Source organism: Callospermophilus lateralis, chromosome 8 (assembly GCF_048772815.1).
Source record: "Callospermophilus lateralis isolate mCalLat2 chromosome 8, mCalLat2.hap1, whole genome shotgun sequence".
Taxonomy (NCBI): domain Eukaryota; kingdom Metazoa; phylum Chordata; class Mammalia; order Rodentia; family Sciuridae; genus Callospermophilus; species Callospermophilus lateralis.
In genome coordinates, this window is record NC_135312.1 from 5,250,438 (window position 1) to 5,270,812 (window position 20,375).

Here is a 20,375-nt window from a genome sequence, read left to right on the forward strand (position 1 = left end):
CTGAAGCGGGAAGAAAACAGGTCACCAGGCTGCGCTGTGACGGCGCTCCCACCCCGTTCTCTCAGGAGCCATGTCAGACACTCTGTTCCTGGGATGAAGGGGACACTTCAGCCCCTCGCTGCCCCGTTCAGTAGATTTCCTGATTCACCCCTGTGCATGGTTTTCAGGACAGTGAGCTCAGTTTCCCAATCTGATTTTCTCCACTGCTTAATTCATCACATTCACATCCTCATGTCATTTTTATCTTTTTCTAGAAATACATTGATTACATAAGTATTATAAATCACTTTATAATCATTATGATAGTTTTGATTATTTCATTTAAAAATGCCATTCATGATTGACATCTGCCCCACTCCCGGTCCTGGTGGCCTGTCCCCCACACTGGAGCCCTCGAGCCCTGACTTGCAGGCCTCAGACCCATTTCCCTAGAAGTCATTCTCTGTCCTAAGACCCATCCTGGATGACTGGCCCAGGTGCCAGTCCCCCTAGCAATGTGGCCCAGCGGCTATGACATCTGCAGCTCCAGAGTCACGTAGGGAAGACCCCCAGAGCTGCTGCTTTTTTACTTTGAACTGGTTTCACACCTGCCCGGGGACTCCGTCCCTCGCCTGCAGTTGGACAGCAGGGCCTCCCTTGCAGGTGCTGGGCAGTTGCCTCCAGGAAGGACTTGAGGTGGGCCAGGCGTGGAGCCCGTCCTCCCTGCTTTGGGTATTCCTAGACTGTTAGGACCCCGGTTGCTCTGACTGGGCCAAGAGGAGCAAGGCCAGCACAGCCCCAGGGTCCGCCCGCCTGGCCTCGCTGGGTGACGCGGAAGGCCCTGATGCCTGGCCTCTACCTCTACCCGTGTGAACTGCGGAGGCTCAGAGGCTGCCCAGGGCTCACTGAGATGGCGCATGCCAAGCTTCCAGCAGAGCAGCTGCCTGACCGTCAATAACCGCCCTTCTGCTGCTTCACAGGCCCCCCTGCACCTCCCCTGGGTTCCCAGCTCACTAGCCAGGTCGCCCTCCTGCCATCCAGGCTGCCTCACTGGCTTGGTGCCCTCAGGGCCCGGGTGGTGGCCTGAAAGCAGGAGGCAGAAGGGCCTTTGCAGACAGAACTGGGGCAAGTGCTGGCCCTGCCCCCCCTCTGAAGATCACTGAGCCCCTCTGGGCTGAAGAATGAGGGAGGTAATGCGGACCTTATGGTCTGCCTGAGAGGCCCAGACAAGCTCTTGGGCCCTGCTCGCCACCGTCCTTGTTATCGTCAGCTTCTTTCTCAGTCCCATGCACCTTTCCATGGGACTGCAGTGAGACCCTGTGGATCACCCAGTGCTGGGGTCTCCTCTCTGCTCGGGGCCTGGGGCTCCCTCCATCGTCACCAACTTCTGGCACATGCTGAGCCCCCGTCCCTGATTGCACGCACCTGTCCTCCTGCACGCGCAGCTTCACTTGGGCCCGCTCTCCCCTGGCCTGTTTGTCTGCTGTCCCTCCATCCACACATCCACACCTGTGCATCCCAGGACTTAGCCTCACCCAGATCACCCCTGGGATGCACTGCCCAAGTGGCGTGAGGCTTCCTGAACACAGGCAAAGCTCAGAACAAGGCCTGGCACAGAGGACATCTCAGTCGCTGCGTCACCCACTCGTTCACCCTCAGGACAAGCACACACAAGGCCTTCTAGGGCCTTCTATTGCACCTGTTGCTCTGCGTCTCTCAGACAGAGGCCAGCCAACACTGCGCTCTCAGGGGACCCTGGGCACCTGTTCAGTGTGTGTGACCGTGTGTATGTGAGTGTGTATGCGTGTGAGTGACTGTGTAAGAGAATGTGTGTGACTGCAGGCAAGTGTGTCCGAGTGTGTGTGAGTGTGTATGAGTGAGTGTGAATTTATGTGTGTGTGACTGCATGAAGTATGTGTGTGAATGTGCAAGAATGTGTGAGCATGAGTGCATGTGAGTACGTGTGAGCGTGTGTATGAGTGGGTGTGTATGAGCGTGTGTTCCTGTGCATGAGTGTAAGTGTATTAGAGTGTGAGTGTGCATGGATGTGAGTGTGTGTGTGAATATATGTAAGGGTGCGTTGGGAGGAACTTGAGCAGTGGCAGGTGAGGGGTGGCAGAGGCAGGTCCCTTCCCACAACGGCTCACCTGCCAGATGTGGCAATGCCATACGTTGTCCCCAAGCACCTCAGAGCTTCCCAGCACACATCCCCAGGGTTTTGGACGTGGCCAGGGGAACAATTAGCTGGTCAACAGGGTTGGCCATGCAGGGCTGCCTTGGTACTCGGGCTTCAGCAACGCGGATGAGTGGCAGGTCAGAGGCCCTGGGAAGTGCCAGCGAGTTTCTCTGGAGTTCCCAGGACACATCCCTGAAGGAAGCCAGCGAGGGAGCTGAGGTGGCCACCAGGGGTCTCGGGGTCACCCAGCAACGGCGCTGCGGGTCTTTCATGAGAGCTTGCTCTGCCAACCCCATGTGACCCTGCAGCAGCCTTGTGGCTTTACTGGCCCAGGCTCCAGGAGGGGTCCCCGTGACAGATAGGAGCAGGCTGCAGAGCACTCGGTCACAGAGATAGCAAAGCCAGCCGAACCTGTGTAGCCAGCGTGCCAGGAGCCCCATTGTCAACAGGGTCAGCTTTGTCCCCAGGGGTACTCGGTGGTGCTGGAGACACTTGGCCGTCCCAGTAGCGTAGAAGCAGGGGAGCTGCTGAGCGACCCCCAGGGCAGCCCCCACAGAGTTGGCCCAGGCTGAGCCTGACTGTGCCGTACTGAGGTGCCCGCTCTGGTCTGGGAGCTCCCACAGTGGGCACCATGATCGCTGCCCTCACCAGGGCCCACCTGGTGTCTGGCACAGGACAGGCTAGTGCAGGTGCTGGGGATTCAGAGCAGGTGACAAGGGCACTGTGGTACCTGTTCTGACTGGCCAGTGGGACGTGGTGGAAAATGGAAGCTGTTCTCACTGACCAGTGGGCCATCGCCTCTGGAAGCACAGACATTGTCACATCACATGCAGACACACTCACACACACACACACTCAGACACGTTCACACAGACACAAACACAGATGCAGACACAGAGTGAGCCAAGCAACACCTGAGCTTTCCCAGGAAGAACAGTGGGGCAGGACCTGCAAACCACTCCGTGTTAGCCTGTCCTGGCCCAGCCGAGGGGCGGGGAGCCAGGGAGCTCTCAGGCTGCCCTGGGGCCTGTGGGGGGGGGGGCTGGCCTGCTTAAGGACAAGCAATTGTGCAAGGCAGGGACGGGACACCTGCTTGTTGGGAGAAGGCAGAGGCCCAGGCAGGCTTTGCCCCACAGGCTCCCTGTGGAACGCTGGGCAGGCCATGGAGGAGCCAACTCTGAAACCTGAGCCTACGTTGCAACACGTTTGTGCGAAGGGAACTGGAAGCCCTGGACTCGGGGAAACTGATTTGGAGAAACATTACGCATTGTCATTACCCTATCATCATCATCGTCATCTTGCTATTTTGCAGTGCTAGGGATCGAATGGGAGACATTAGGGGCAAACCTCCCTGGCATGGCGGGCACCCCCCCCCCCGGCACGGCTGGCATCCCCCCGCATGGCTGGCATCCCCTCAGTTTACTTCCGGTCATTTCCCCTGTGGTTTTATTCTGCTGCAGCTATAAAATCTTTGAACTGCTCTTTGAAACCTGGGCTTTGTGCCACCTCCAGGTGCGTCATCCTGGTGGCCCCTCTGCCCGGGAGTCTCAGGACCCTCATGTGCCTGGCTCCTCTTTCATTCAGCTCTTTGCCAAGCGTCCCCACCTCCTCGCCTCCCCTGCCACCTCTCCCCTCCTGGCCTTGGCGTGTTTTGCAGGCTCACTGGTGGGCAGGCCCGTCTCTCTTCCTGTACTAGACAGTCCACGCAGGCAGGACAGCAGACCAGCTGCTCCCCGCAGTGCCTGCCTGCACCCCTGTGGTATGTGAGGAAAGAGGCTCAGCGGACCTTGAACTCCAGGCTCAAGTCCACCCTGAATCCCAGCGAAACGTGAGCCCACTGGTGCTCCAGTGGCCGTGGCCAGCAGAGGGCTCACTGGCCAGCTGCAGGGGTCATGCTTAGTGCCACAGTGGGAACCTCTGAGGGGAAGTGTGACATCAACGGGACCCCCACTCACATTGGGTACAAAGCCGGGTGTCAGCGCCTTCTCGAATACTGCGTCCCAGTTCATGTCAGCCAGGTAGGGTGCGCTCTGAACGTCACTGAGGCAGGACAGGCGGCTCTCGGGGTCCTTGGTCAGGAGCTGTGGTCAGAGGGCAAATGTGCTTCCTTGAACTGTGCGTCCACTCAGAGGGTGGGGGTGTCACCCGGGGACCATCAAGCACGAGGTCTCCCGGCTTGTCAGCCCATCAGTGTCCTGCCCTGTCTGGACTGCAGTGGCAGCACCAGCTACACGCCCCTCCCATAGCCAGGGAGGACAGCCAGGCCAGGCAGCTTCTGCAGGTCGTGGGCCGGGGGCTATGGGCAGGCCTAGATTCCCAGCCTCCACACTCCTTTCTGGGACTAAGTGCACACAGGCCTCCTCTCCCGGACGCCTGCAGACTTCCCGTCAGAGACAAGGAGGGCACCAGCCCTGACCTAGGACTTCAACCTGGTAAAGGAAGGTGCATTTCTCCCTGGATACCTAGGAGGTGACCCAAGGGGGGTGGCCCTGGGTACAGCCAAGGGGACTGTTTTTAGCTTCTCTTCAGATGGACCTTCTGCTAGTAAGGGAGAGGCAGCTCGACACGCTCAGAGGCTCCCCCTGGGCTCCAGGCGGGGCTTTCCGAGTGCTCTGGGTCACAGGTACACGGAGCATAGGGCTAGAGGTGAAGGAGCAGGGGCCTCTCCCTGGGGTGCCACTGAAGGGCCAGGTGGCCTCAGTGAGGTGCCGATATTCTGCACCTGTTTTCTCGTCAAAGCAGGAGAACGTGGCAGACCCTCCACGCCAGTCCCTCCAGGCCAGTCCTGCCATGCCAGTCCCTCCATACCAGCCGAAGGTCAGGGTGAGACCCCATGGTTGGCCAGGACCTGGCATGTGTCTGGGGAACTGTCTGCAGGTGGGAGCCAGAAGTCGGACCCCTCCCCACACCACCAGTTCACTGCCATTTGTCACCTGTCATTGCAGAAGTGTCCCAGCTATGGCTGCTGGGTAGGCTGCTGCCACACCACCTGAAGCCACCTGGCGGGAGTTGTATCTGCTGGTCACAGTGGCTCTGTTTAGGGGCTGTCCCCAGAGGATGGGTACAGGTTTATGCAGGCTCCATCTCAGTGCTCTCTGGAGTCCACCGTCTAGAGCAGCTGTTCTAGAGCATGCCAGTGGACACACCCGGGGCCAGGATTCTGCCTCGGTGGGTGGGTAGGGAGGGCGGGTTCTGGCAGCGCGGGGGACTTCTGGATGCTTCTGGTGAACAGTGAGGGTTGGGAACCACTGCCTTGGGACCAGGTGATGGGTTGCCTTTAAGATACCATTAACTGATTGGAAATTCACAGGCCACACGGCTGCCCCAGGACTGAGGCAGGAGTGAGGAGGACTCGGGCTCTAGACCTCCCTCCCTCTGCCTTTAGCAGCCCCATGGCGTCCACTGCTCTCCTGAGCCTCCCTCGCCTTTCCTCTCTCTGGTATGGGGACAACAGCCAGCCCTGACCCCGGGGGTCATAGGGATGAAACGGGAGCCGTGGTCCTCAACCCAGGCCCTCAGTCCCCACTGCTGTACTTCTCGTGGCTGTGCCGACCACGCGGAGGACTTGAGATGCCATGGCAGGACCACGGAGTCGACAGTCAGAGTGAGAGCCCTGGACGGCAGCACCCGTGGGCTCAGGTTGCGTAGTTAGAAGATGGCTTATTCTCACAAGGAGGGAACCCAGGTCTCCTGACTGTGCCAAGCTGGAGCCGGCCTCAGAGCCATGGGGATTAGGTCAAGACAGTCAGCTGGGCCCCCGCAGGAGCTCTGGGGTAGAGCCAGAAGGTGTGCATTTCTCACAGGCCCCCAGATGGCAGGTGGTGCTGGGCCAGGCCTTGCACCAGGGGACAGCCTCTTCCTCTACAGCAGCAGTCCCTGCCCCACGTCAGGAGATGCCCAGTTGCTAACAGCTCCGTGGGCTAAGAGCCAGATGCATCAAGCATTTGTATTTATCAGGAGCTTGTAGAGGAGTGAAAGGAGCCTGTGGCTTTGTGATCTGTGTGTCCTCATGGTGTGGCTTGTGCCTGCGTATCAGAGCCCAGCTGGGCGTCGACTCCGTGGTCCTGCCATGGTGTCTGCACTCCTCCACCTGCGGGCACACCTGTGTCTGCCCTAGATGACCGCAGGCAGGGCTGCCCTCCCTTACCTTCTTGAGCAGGGCCACCATGCCCTTGCACCACGTGGACGAGTAGTGGACACGCTCCACCTTGAACATGCTGAGGATCTCATCAATGGGTGTGGCCGAGTGGATCTCATACGGCCTCTGAAACCAAAGGACCACAGCCAGGTCAGAGAGAGCCCTGGAAGGCAGCACCCATGGGCTCAGATTGCGTAGTTAGAAGATGGCTTATTCTCTCTTTCAGGCAATGGTGGGTGTTCATCTTTCATGGTGGGGCAGGTGGCCTGGACATGTGTCGAGCACAACCGGGCCCAGGGAGCAGTGTCAGAACCCAGCAGGTGGGTGGCGCTGTTGTGGCTACAGTAGGTTAGTGACTCTCTGAGGTCCCCTGGCCCATAAGTGTCAGGCACAGAACTCACACCTGGCAGCCTGGCCATAGTGCTTGCTCTGGTCATGGGTTCCTGTGTGGACTCCCACCACCCCCCTGGCACCCAGGGACACCTCCAGTCACAGCTCCCACCCACTGGTGGACCTCAGTCACCAGCTTTATGTCCTGGTTGAGTGGGAAATGGTCATTCTTTGGGTCTGGTTGGCTTAGGGGTGGAGTGACCTGCCATCCTCCCTCTCCCGTGTGAGGATGTACAAGCTCTGCGCTCTGTGCAAGGTGTACCATGATGCCACCTGCTTTCCAAGCCGGGCCACCAGCAGCGTCTGACTTAGCTTGGAAAGCCTGTCTCGGCCGTGACCATGGAGACGCAGCTGCTGGAGCATGAGTCCCCTCCTTGCCCTGAAGGACGGCTCTCGCAGAGCCCCTTCGCCCTCCCCGTGGCTTTGTGGTCCACCTGGTTCCAGGTCTGCACAGTGAGTGACTCAGGGCTAGAGAAGCAAAAGCTGGTGCAGGACCAAGCTGGTCCTGGAGACATTTTGCAGAGTGAGTTCTAATTAATCCACATGGACCTGGATGTCTAGGGTGGAATTGCCGCATTCCTATTGGTGGTAAAATGACCGCTATCTCCTCCAGGAAGCCGAGGCTCCTTGAAGTGGGGGGTCTATTACCGTCTTCCCTGTTCTTGGAGCCCTGGGTCATGTCTGCCACTGAGCAGGGTCCTGGAGCATGAGGGCGGGGGTGCTGCATCAGGCCATCCACCGGAGGTGAGGGGCCACTGGCCATGAGCCAGGCAGCACCTGGGATCTGAGGGCACACAGTCACCTGCTCCTGCCGCCGGGGCTTCAATTCCACAGCGCTGGTGGTTGACCGGGAGCTGTCCATTCTGTTCTATAACACGCAGAGCAAACCCAAACCCGTGGGCTCTCTTGACGGCTGGTGAACACTAACTTTCTTCAAATACGTCTTTGCTTCCAGTGGCCTGTTCCCATCTGCAGGGGCCGCCTGCTGCGACCCAGTGTCCTTCACCAGCAATGATGACCACATCAGAAAGAGCAAAAGCCACCTCAGTTGAGGCTGCTGTCCATGTGACCAACACTCCATATCCTCATGAGTTAGTGACCATAAGTGTGGCCATTTTACAGAACACAAATCAGGGGCTCCACTTTCCAGAGCTGGTCACTGAGCTTAAAGCCCAGGTAGGTGACCCACTGAGGCATGGCCACAAGCACTGCTGTTCTAGGTGGAATTGATACCCCCCACCCCCAAAGAAATCTCACGGTTTGAAGTTCAAGCCTCCAAGACCTCAGAGTACAACCTTGTACTCTGAAGTTAACATGGGGTCATTAGAGTGGGCCCTGATCCAATACCACTAGTGCCCTTATAAGAAGGGAAACTGGGCACTGAGAGAGGGGCACACAGGGAAAAGAAGAGGGAGGAGACAGCCGTCCACAAGCCCAGGAGAAAGGCCCGGAACACACCCTGCCCTCATGGCCTGCAGGAGGAGCCGGCCCTGCCAGCACCCTGGCCTTGGACGTCCAGCCTCCAAAGCTGTGAGATGAGGAAGGCCTGTGGCCTAAGCCCTAGGCTGTGCAGCTTTGTTGGGCAGCCACAAAAGCAAATGAGACTCCCACCCTCTTCCAGCGAGGTCTGACGGAGGGGTCTGTGCTGTGCGCTGATGGGCCCTCCTGTGGGACTGCTGGGGGTGGGGAGTGGGGTGGTGACGTTGCTGGTGCACAACAGACAGGCAGCAGAGCCATCTGGTGTGGACAGAGGGCTGCGAGGAACCTGGGGGCTCCTGTGAGTGCAGGGGCAGGGGGTGCTTCTGAGTCCAGTGGGGTGAAAGGGTAGAGCTCGGGACCACCACCGGGACATGGGTCAAGGGCTAGGAGCTGGGCTTCTGGGCTGCTCAGGGTCACGTCTCCCCTTTTTCTTCTCATTAAGCTATCACCCACCCTGTGCCGGCCCATCCTGGGAACCCAGCTGCTGAGAGCCCGAGGACACTGGAGACCACGTAGTCTCACCTCCAACTCCAGTTTGAGGACTGAGGTTCAGAGATGGAAAGAGCTTCCCAGGGCTCAGATGATTCCCTCTTCCTGCTCTACCTGTAGCGCCCGACCCCCAGCTGCAAATCCAAGCACCCAGGGAGAGAACCCCCCGAAACAAATGAGAAGCCTCTTGTGGCTGCCATGTCATCTCCGTTTCCTTCTGGCCTGCTCCAGGCACTCCTCAATCCTGCTGTCCCACCGACCTCCGAGGGAGCTGCCCTCTCTGTCACCCTGCAATTCCCTCCACTTCTAGAGGGAACCAGACGGATCCCAACCAGGACCAGCAGGACCACAGCACACCTCCAGGCCAACGTGTCAGTGCTTTCAGAAGCACAGAGGCCTGCGACGGAGGAGCCAAGACTTTAGGCTGAGGTTTGGCCTACGTCTGTCTGAGTGGGTGTAGGGAACCAGGTCCTCTGACAAGAATACTGGGAAATGCTCAGATCGATATTCTGTCTGCTGGAGAAGAATTCTATTGATGCTTAGTTCTCACTCACTGGCCTTAGGACATGTTGACCCAGAAAGCCAGTTGTATTTATACAGTAAAGTAATTGCGTGCACAGCTGGTAAAGTGATTTTAGCAGCAGGACACTGGATCTACTCATTATGGAGTGCAGGTGTCTCTATTCCAAGAAACTCAGTTTACAAAAAAAAAAAAAAAAAATGTCAATTTAAAAGACAGAGAGGGAATGAAGAGGAAAAGAATTGCCAGAGACCTATTATTTTACCTGCTAGAGCTGAGCTGGGCTTTGGAGACCATTTAATTGAATGCTCTTGCCCCAGAATTCCACTACAGAACAAGGCACTTTAGATCTCTAACGCCTGACGCACGCTTTCCCCCTGGAGCCGTCCAGCCACCTCTGCTGGGCCCTGGAGTCCAGGAAACACAGCAGGAAGTCCCTGAAGGATTCAAGAAGCCCTACTCTCCTGTGGAAGGAGGGCAGTGGCCTTTGCCTCCCGGACTCCTGATTCTGGGAAAGTAGCTGTGAGCCTTACTAAGTAAGGGACAGTCAGTGCCCAACCCAAGGGCCACCTGGACCCTCCCTCAGGTGGAGCCGCCCACCAGGTGTGCGCCTGGTGGTTCTCAGTTCTGCACCCCAACCTCTAGGGGGAGCTCCAGAGTCTCCTCTAGTCACTGGCCTCTGCTCATGCCCAGTTTCTCCATCCGCCTGTCCCCTAGGAGTCCCCAGGATAAGCGCTAAGGTCAAAGGCAAAGGGAACACAGGTGAGGGAGGTGGTCAGTGGGCAAGCAAAAAGGAAGACCTGGCACCACAGAATATCATCCCCAAAGAAAAGGGGGCAGTGAAACACCACGTCTCTGAATGCCCCTCCTGTTCCCCCAACAGCCAAGTTGAGGGGACAATGAGAACAATGTCCAGACACACTGCATCTTGAAAGACCCTGCTTTCTCATGCACACAGGGACGAGGGCATGCTAGTGCCATCTCTAGAAACTGACTTTCCTGTGTGTGCAAGACAGCTGCTCCTTGGGATGCTGGTCAGACCAGCAAACTGTGCTGGCCCATGCAGATGACGTCACCGCTTCTGCACCTGACATACAAATGCCCCCTCTGAGTGGGGACGGGCGCAGGACTGAGGGCACTGTGGAGAGGGCACTTGTCCAGCCAGCTGCCCCTGGAGAGAACACCGTGAGGGAGAGGAGGCACGGGTTGGTGAAGCACCCTGAGGGACAGAAGTGCTCCCTGAGGGACAGAAGTGCTCCCTGCCAGCCTGTTGCCACCGAATTCTTTGTGAATGGCCACTGGTGTCCTGTATGTGTTCCCACATCTCCTGACCTCTCTCCCTATGCCGGTTGCATTAGAGGGCTGGTTGGTGACCCAGGGTAACGGGGAGCCTGCTCTCCAGGTGGCCTGGCTGGGGCTTTCCCTCGCTCCGCAGGCCTGTGGGGAAAGAGCTGAGAGTCCCCTTTGGCTCTCGGAAGCTGGATCCTGCCCCTGCCTCCTGCCTCCTGCACACCAGCAAATTCGAGGGCTTCTCAGTGGAGCTTTTGACTGCAGCAACTGTTCCAGAGTGAGTGCAGAGTAGCCCTTTGCATAGGCCCATTGCCTTCCGGGGAGAAGTTTAATCCAGACATAAGTATCTGGGACCAAGGTTTGCACTGTCCATAGCAGGTGTCCTTCATTCAGTTACCCTGTGCCCATGCCCAAGGCCCCGGGCTGACCATGTGCTTTGTCCTCTTCTGTTGAAACTGACATCTGGATCTCTGAGCAGAACTCCCAGGAGAATGAAAAATGAAGCCATTATTTTGAAGCAGCAAGATTCCCTCCATCCCTGGGGCTTCTCGCCAAGCCTCATCTTTGACTGTTCTGGTCCTTTCTGCTGGTGGGCGTCCAGCCAGCGAGGGCAGCTCTGGCCCAGGTCCCTTGTGTGGTGGGTGATGTATGACTAGCAACCGCTGGCAGACGCCCGCGTGCTCTGGTCCACAGTGTCGGGAGCCTCAGGTCCTCCTCTGAGCACGTCTATCCACAGACCCAAATGACGCAACCAGAAGCAAGTAAGATTGTGGGCTGTTAATTCTTTATTCAGTGCTGGAGAAAAAGAGGAAATTCACATTTCTTTCCTTTTTTTTTTTTTTGCATTCTAAAAATGCCACGTACTGTAATCTTGTTTTTGAGGAATTTAGGGAAAATAACTGAGATCAAGAGCAGAAAATAGTGGCCTGAACCAGAGGATGATGACTGATATTTGTCCTCCTGGAATGTTCACGGCCCACAGATGGCACCCATCATTCATTCACACCATTACCACTGCCTGTGGGGACACCCACCATGAATGACCCTGCCTGGCCCCCGGGGCAGCTTCTGCCAACAGGCTGCACACAGCTGTGAGAGCAGGTCACGGCCGCAACCGGTGGCAGGAGCTCTGAGCTCCAGTAAGACCCAGGCCCGGTCTCCCACAAGCAGCGCACAGACCCTCTGACCGCTGCTCCAGAGAGGACTGAAGGATGGTGTCCCCACCATACAGTGGAGAAAACTGTGGTCCTGAGGGGCGAGGTGGCCTTATTTTCAAACAATACTGGTTCTGGGAAGACAGGCCTTGGAAGTAGTTTTAGTCATAATGCTTTCTTCACGAATGAAAATGTGGGTGATTAGTTCATGTACAAAACTCAACTCAAAGTGGATCAAGGACTAGGAATTAAACCAGAGACCCTGCACCTATTAGAAGAAACAGTAGGCCCCAGTCTCCATCATGTGGGATTAGGCCCCAACTTCCTTAATAAGACTCCTATAGCACAAGAATTAAAATGAAGAATCAATACATGGGATGGATTCAAACTAAAAAGTTTCTTCTCAGTAAAAGAAACAATCAGTGATGTGAATAGAGAGCCTACATCTTGGGAGCAAATTTTTACCACCTGCACATCAGATAGAGCACTAATCTCTAGGGTATTTAAAGAACACATAAAGCTAAACACCAAAAACCCCACAAATGCCCAATCAATAAATGGCCAAGGACCTGAACAGACACTCTTTAGAAGATGATTTATAAACAATCAGTAAATATATGAAAAAGTGTTCAACATCTCTAGTAATTAGAGAAATGCAAATCAAAACTAAGATTTTTAGCTCATGCCAGTCAGAATGGCAGCTATTAAGAACACAACAATAAGTGTTGGCGAGGATGTGGGGAAAAAGGTACACTCATACATTGCTGGTGGGACTGCAAATTGGTGCAGCCAATATGGAAAGCGGTATGGAGATTCCTTGAAAAACTCGGAACGGAACCATCATTTGACCCAGCTATCCCTCTCCTTGGTTTATACCCAAAGGACTTAAAAACAGCATCAGGGACACAATGTTTAGAGCAGCACAATTCACAATAGCTAAATTATGGAACCAACCCAGATGCTCTTCAGTGGATGAATGGATAGGGGAATTTTGGTATACATACATAGTGGAATATTACTCAGCATTAAAAGAGAATAAAATCATGGCATTTGCAGGTAAATGGATGGAGTTAGAGAAGATAATGGTAAGTGAAGCAAGCCAATCCCAAAAAACCAAAGGCTGAATGTTTTCTTTGATATGAGGATCTTGACTCATAATGGTGATTTCGGGGGAGCATGGGAGGAATGGAGGGACTCTAGATAGGGCAAAGGGGAGAGAGGGAGAGGGAGGGGGAAGGGGTAGGAAAGACGGTGGAATGAGATGGACATTTACTACCCTAAGTACACGTATGAAGACACGAATGGCGTGAACATACTTTGTATACAACCAGATAGGAAAAATTGTGCTCTATGTGTGTAATATGAACTATAATCCATTCTGCTGTCATATATAACAAATTAGAATAAAAAATAAAAAACAAAAAAATAAAATATGGGTGATTAGTTGGTTGTCAAGTAGCTCTGTTACTCATCTCAGCTATTAAATGCAAATGAACTAAAATTAAAATGTGTACCCAACGCCCCAGCCCAGCTCTACAGCACAGTCTCTACCCTTAAAGGGCCTTGGTGGAGCCAGGATACCAGGCTCATTCAGAGGGGAGCTGGAAGCCGCAGGGCTTCTGACCCGGTGTTAACCGGCAGCAGAAGTCAGGGCTGGACCAGGAGCCTGCAGAGGGCCCTTTCTCATGCTCAGGGCCCTCTGGTGACACACCGCGGTGGGGACAGAAGCCCACAATCCACCCAGCCCACATGAGAACCTCAGTCCCGCTCCATGGTCCCTCTTGTCCCCACGCATCTCACCCAGCCCCGCAGCAGCTCGTAGGCCGTGACGCCCAGGGACCACCAGTCGACAGGGTACGAGTACCCGGGGCCTCCGTCCACGTACACCTGGAAGACTTCGGGGGCTGCCAAAGACAAGACAAAGAGAACACATGGCCAGTTACAGTTGGTGACCACGACCCTGGAGGGGGCGTGGGGAAAGAACCCGGCTTCTTGGGAGGTGCAGCCAGGATCCTCTCTCATGGCGGTTCCTGCCCTCGGTCAGCCAGGAGCAGGCTCCAGGGCAAGGTGCAGCATCCCAGGAAAGAGTGACCTTCTGGGCAGAAGGCAAACAGGCGCCCTAGATGCTCCTGCAGGAAGGGCGGTTCACGTGGCCACGGTAAGTGGGTGCAGTGAGCGGGTGGGTTGAGGGACGGGGCGGGCGAGACCCGCAGCGAGGAGGGAAAAGCTGAGCCTCCTGCCCAGCTCCCTGGCCAGGTGTCCCCCGGGAGGCTTGGGGTTCTTTGTGCCTGGAGCTGCCTCAGGAGCGGTGCTCTCTGGACACAGGGGGGATGTGATACGAAGCACCCAGAACAGGGGAGTGCACTGGAAGGCAGATGGCGGGTGCCAAGGGCTGGGGCAGGGGAGCGGGTGGAAGCAGCCGCCTTAGGGTTCTGGGTTCCCTCGGGGTGTGATCCTATTTGGAACTGCACAGGACTGGGGCCGACGGCATGCCACTGAACGTCCATTTGAAGTGGTCGATTCTGTGTTCTATGAATTTCACAACAGAAGACACAGTGAGAGATGGGAAGAGGGACAGAGGTGGCCCCTATCCTGCAGGGCACGGCGGCTGTCCTGGGAATTCCTGCCCATAGCTCCATGTTTCAGTTTCCAGAGATGACAAAGTCTGTCCCAGGGAGCCACATGGGTTGTGCTTGAAGCCATCTGGACTTCATTTCCAGGCTGGCACTAGGCATGGGGGGTAGGTGAGGGAGAACAGGGCGGCTGGTGGGGAGGGCAGAAGGGCCTGGGCAGCCTGGGCACGATGGTGAGGAGGAGGTGGGGGCAGGGCCAGGTCAAAGGAGCGTGGAGAGGACTTCTGATGAGGTCAACTTCCTGCCTGACAGAAGCACTTGTGGACACAAGACACAATCAGACAGGCGCTCCCCTCCTTGTGCTCCTAAGCAGGGGATCCAATAAAATAACTAAAACAGACACATGGAGGGAGGGGCACCCATCAACACTAGGAGGAGCACACAGCAGGGGAGCAGATAAGGGGACAAGGAAATTCCAGACCTTGAAAAGAACAGGCCAACCCTCCCCACCGGAATCCAGCTCTGGGGCCCCTTCTCTTTGGACAAGTCTGTCTGTGGCTTTTGCAATGACCCTGCGGCTGGCTTGCCATCTCTGCGTCCCGTTCTCTGCTGAGCAGAGACCATGCACCCAGCACCCCTCGACGGTCTGACCAGAGGCCCTGTCGAGACTCTCTGTTGGTTTTCCATTTCATTTGGTGCTCCTTTCCCTTCTCCAACTGCATCCAGGATGCGCCAGCGTCTGCCACCCTACACAGACAGATTCCAAGAGGGACCCTGAGCCCAGCTGCACAGAGCTGGCAAGTGCTCTGCTCTCCGCTGTGTCCCTGTTTGAATTAGGCTCACGCCTAGGATCTTTCAGTTTAAAACATGCTCTGGGCCTGGAGGGAGAATGGCAAAATCCGGAGCTTGAGGAAATGTCCCCTTGGGTTATTTGATCTTGACAAAGGCCTGTGGGAAACAGGCAGACAGTGGCTGGCTGGAGCAGAGTTCAACAAGCTATCCGAACTCCCTTGTCTATAAAATGGGCATTAATAGCAGAGGTTTATTCATTGACTGTCCTGAGGATTAACTAGGCTAACACAAGCCCGCCGCTCAGCAGGATGCTCAGCAGGATGCCCGGACCAGGGTGCTCTGTAAACAGCAGGCATGATGAAAGGGGGCTGAGGTGCTGCTCTGCTCTTCCTTAACCGCCCCACCACCTGCACAGTCACCCAGACCAGAAAGTGGGTCTGTCCTGAACTCCATCCTCCTCAGCCTCCTCTGGACCCTGAGGGTCTGCATTTTCAGCATCTTTTTGTGGGTCCCTTCCTGTGACCCCCAGTTCAGCCTGCCTCCAAACTCAACAAGCTGACCTGTTCCCGAAGCATCTGAGAGAACATATTTACTGGTTTTTCAACATGTGCTGGGCCCAGGCTGTGTTAGCCCACGTCCCACCTGGATCCCAGGACCTAGCCAGAAGCTGAGCTTGAGCCCACAGGGGCGTCCCACCCTGAACCAAAAGCCACACACCTGTCCCCCTTCCCTCTGTCCCGAGGGCTCTGGGAGAGGAGGAGTCTACGCATCCCCACATCTGGACAGCTGCTGGACAGCAGGACAGCCCTAAGCAGGGCAGCCCTGAGGAATTCAAGGTAGGAACTGCAGGTGACTGATCCTCCCAGCTGTCATGACCAATCAAGTGACAAACCCCCTCCTCCCGCAGCGCTTGGGGCTGATGATTGAACAGAAGCAACACCTATGTCATAACTCTTATGCCATCAAAATGACCGCTTTGGTGGCCTAGAGTCACAGTGCTTAGCCTCGAGGGCCAGGGCCAGGTTTAGAGCTAGAACGACGGGCACAAGCCGTGTACCGGACAGCAGCCTTTCACAGATGGGTGAGCGGCGGCAGGCGCTGTGTTGGGGGTCAGTGCACACGCCTGCCTACCCTCCCAGCTGCAGGGAGATGGGGGCCACGTGAGCTCCATCTTCAAATGAGGAAGCTGAGGCACAAGGGGGTGTGTGGAGGCAGCACCCTGAAAAGATATGCCCAAGCCCCAATGCCCGGTACCTGTGAGTGGGACTATATTTGGAACAGAGTCTTTTCAGATGTAATAAAGTTAAATATCTTAGGGAAAAACAAAGGACCCTGGATTTAGGTTGGGCTCTAAACAAAATGATTGATGTATTAAAAGACACAGGGGAGTGGGGTCTGGGACATTGAGGAGATAACTATGTGCAGAGTCTGGAGTGATACGGCCACCAGCCAAGGACACCTGGAGTAGCCAGGGGCTGGGAGAGGTAGGGGCTCCTTCCCTGAGGACTCCTGAAGGAGGGTGTCTCTGCTAGGGCCTTGGTATCCGACTTCTGGCTTCCAGAACTGTGGGAAAATAAGTCCTGTTGTTTAAAGGCAAGGAACTGGCCGAGGTCACCTAGAAGCTCAGCAGAGCTGCAATGAGTGTCTCTGGGCTTCAGAGAGCAGATCCTTTCCCTGTACCAGGGACCACCGGGAGGGGACTGAGCTTCTGGGATCACTGTCTGATACATTCTCTGCTTTCTATTCCTCCCTCCCAAGCTTGCTACTCAGCCAGTACCCAGTAGGTGCTTAATAAATTCATGTCACTAGCTCTTTCACCCTATGCCACAGAGCTGGTCCAGCTTGTCCATGTTTGTTTCAGAAGTAAACGCAGCTCTCAGGCTCTTGTTATGTCTGTGTGGCAGAGGTGACGGGTCCTCTGGAAACTGCTGGGCTGTGTCCCCTCCTTGTTAGAGTTGGCTCCTGGCTCAGGAGGAAGAGCAACTTGCCCCAGCTACCCTCTTACTCCCTCTAGGGGTGACTCCAGGTTCAGGAGTTTGCATTAATGCTGCAGGTGATGCAGCTGTTCATTCCAGGAAAGATTAACAATAGTGAATAAGAGTAAATGAGAGCACTCCTAATAACACGATATACTGTCATAAAAGTCATGGGAGTGCCATCTCCTTCTCTCTGAGAATATCTTCTTCTTCTGTATTTTATCTTCTCCTCCATATTCTCCTGCCCTCTCCTCTTCTTCTTCAATACAGGGGATTGAACCTGGGGTACTTTATCACGGAGCTACATTCCCTGCCCTTTGTTTTATTTTATTTTATTTTTTTTCACTTTTGAGAAGAGTCTTGATAAGTTACTCAGGAGTGCCTCAAGCTGTCAATCTTCCTGCCTCTGCCTCTTCAGTCATTGGGATTCCAGGCACACACCACTATTCCTGGGTCATACTTCTTCATGTGTGATATACATGAGCCACCTGATGAGATGAAGTGAGTGGAAGGCATTGCAATGTAGCTTTAGGCTACCAAGTAAGAGTTACACTGTGATACTGTTACTGTTGATCTGATAACATAGTGACTAATGGGAGGGTAAGCTATATAGTATAGATACACTGGACAGAGGCATGATTCACAGCCTGGTCTGGACAGCATATTTTATCACACTACTCAGAACAGCACAAACAATTTAAAACTTATAAACTGCTTTTTTCTAGAATTCTTCCTTTAGTATTTTTGGATCACAGTTGATCTTGGGAACTTGAGGCTGTGGAAAGAAAACCATGGCAGGAGGACAGCTATATTGTGCCACTGTGATTGCCCATGCCCTGCTGGCTCCACCGGCTCAGCTCTGGGCTGCTACTGGAACACCTCATCTCTCTCCGTCCCTCTCTCACTTCCCTAATTCACCAGGCCCTGTCATCAAAGATGTAGCTCCAGGGCCACATTCTCCAAGAACTGACCTGTTCAGACAAGGCTCTTCACACATGTGTGGACCCTCAGGATGGCGCACTGTGCTGTTATTGTCTTCTCATCCTGGGCCACCTGGGGGCTTCCTCTTTGCCCCCACACTCTCTCCACCTCTTTCTGCATTTGGCTTACTGGTCTGCTTTCCCTCTGGGCTCAAAGCTCCTTGAGGGCAGGGAACTTCTGTTTTCCCCGGTCCTCCATGCCTCTCCTGGCATGAGGACATACAGGGGAATCTGTTGACTGATTAAAAAGATCAACAATCATGATAGAAACAACAAGCATCCATACAGCCCTCCCCTCAGGCCAAGCCCTGTTCCAACCTCTTTACACACAGTTTATAAATAAGCTAATCTTGAAGGAGCAGCAGCCATGTGCAGGAGCCTATTGTAGGAACTTAGCAAGAATTCATCCACCTTCCAAACAACGTGGAGTCTGAGCCAGCCGTCACGTGTCCTACTGAGGAGGGAGCCCTACGCTCTGGGTCAACATTGTGAAGGACTCTTGGGGCAGGAGAACACTAATGACACAGTGAGCAGATCATCTGAGTAGGCTGTGCCCACACCCAGCAAGGCTGTCCAGGTTCAACCTCTGCATAAGCCTGCTGAGATTACGGGTGAATGGAATTCCTCCAGGTCATCTAGGAAAACACCAGCTGAAATTTCTTCCAATGCCCCATCAAAGGAACAGCCACGAGCAAGTCTGTCAGCTCCCGGAAATGCAACTGCAAACATCACCACCTGTGCACAGCTTTTGTGTGGAGCTTTGTAGACACAAAGAGTTCTACCTACATACAGTAAGCCATCCCATCCTGGAAGCAACCCAGGCCAGATGAAGAAACAGGCCCAGTGAGGCCCAGGGGCAGGTTCAGTGATAGAGATAGTGAGTGGAAGAGCTGGACAGGAATGGAGATAGTGAGTGGAAGAGCTGGACAGGAATGTCATTCTTATAACTCAAAACTCAGGCTCCAGACAGTGGTTCCCTTGTTACTATGAGAATGAGAAGCAGCTTTGTTATAACACCAAGAGTTGCCATGTTAATGTGGCCATTTACTGAGCACCTACCAGGTGCCGGGAGCTCTTTATGATTCTTGTCCTCCCCAGAGAGCTAACTCGACTCACCGTGCTGATGCCAGGGACCTACTGAGCTCAACCTGCTTCTTCTCATTTTATCCTCAGGAAGAACTTGCGAGGTGAGTACTATTATCATGTCTATTGCAGGAAATTGAGGCTTGGAGAGATTAAGTGGCATGTCCAAGGGGACCCAGCTACTGAGGCTCCAGGCCCAAAATGAACCTGGTCTCCTCCATTCTCCAGGGCTAACCACAACAACAGTCAGAACCTTGCTCTGTCTCCTGCGAAGTCCATTCATTTCCCAGCATGATCCCATCTTTATGTATATGATGAAAATACAATTCTATATAGTAAATATATATATACACACACACGTAACTCTGCATATATCTTATGTTTTATAGTGCAACACCTCTCCACAATTGATGTGTCAATTCAGTTGGAATCAAAAGCAAGTGCATTTATGAAGATCCAGGGACTTCACATTTGAGGAAATTAGGGTTTCGATACAACTCAAAAGAAAAAATAAGAGTCTCTCCATTGTCATGCACGTTAACAAGATGAGTGAAACTGTTTGGAGACTGGTTCTCCATCCCCCGCAGCGCCCGTCTCCTTCCCTCACCTCCCGAGGACTCATCCACCTTCCGCTGTGTGCTGCTTGCTCTGTGGGTTCTTGGGAACCATTAGCACACCGCTGGGCACTGTGGAGCCTTGGCTGTGCCCCCGGCATGGCCCAGGGCAAGTGAAGACCAGCTTTACCTCCTGCCAACCACCTCCACCAGCAGCTGAGTCTCTCTTTGGAAGCAGATTTGAAGTAAAAAGTGACTTTGGATTCCCAGGGCAGCAGAGCGCCACATAACTGGCCTTCCAGAGGGCGAGGGCACCCAGGGTCTGATGAAAGAGGCTGTCTTCCTTCCCCTGCTAAATGTGCGCACGCACTTGCTGGGATTGCCACCCTATGCTACCCACACGGACTTCACTTCTTCACTGGACCCAAACCACCAACAGCACGATGACTTCCTACAGTGACCTTGTCAGCCTGCCGCTCCAGGGCCGTGAGCGCTGCTGAGGGTCCTGGCGGCTGCGGTGGAGAGGGAGATGCCCGTCTGCCCCGGGCCTGCGCTGACAGCTTCCAGGACCTAGTTCTGCAGCCGTCACTCCCTGCTGGGCTGAGGACAGAGAACCCACGTTCCAGCCTGGAGGGGGCAGCGAGGGACTTTCCCTGGTCCCCCCAGTGTTCTGCCCTGGGAGGCAGAAGCTGGAGGAGTGAAATGTTTGGCCCAGCCAGGGCTGGCCTGCAGCTCCCCTTCCCACTGAGACTTTCACGGCAAGACCATGTCGCCAGCTTGACCGCCCGGTCCAGGACAGCCG

General features: G+C 54.9%; 1 protein-coding gene across 2 annotated transcripts in view; it reads right to left on the minus strand.

Moving 5' to 3' along the window:
* The window catches only part of Stk32b (serine/threonine kinase 32B), a 284,998-nt gene that overhangs the window by 11,368 nt on the left and 253,255 nt on the right, over nucleotides 1-20,375 (minus strand). For both annotated transcript variants that reach the window (XM_077110167.1, XM_077110166.1), the window contains 3 exons: nucleotides 13,416-13,519; nucleotides 6,303-6,419; nucleotides 4,111-4,236 (listed from right to left, as the gene is read on the minus strand). In XM_077110167.1, the coding sequence (XP_076966282.1) occupies nucleotides 4,111-4,236; nucleotides 6,303-6,419; nucleotides 13,416-13,519 (347 nt within the window). The remainder of the gene's footprint in view (nucleotides 1-4,110; nucleotides 4,237-6,302; nucleotides 6,420-13,415; nucleotides 13,520-20,375) is intronic.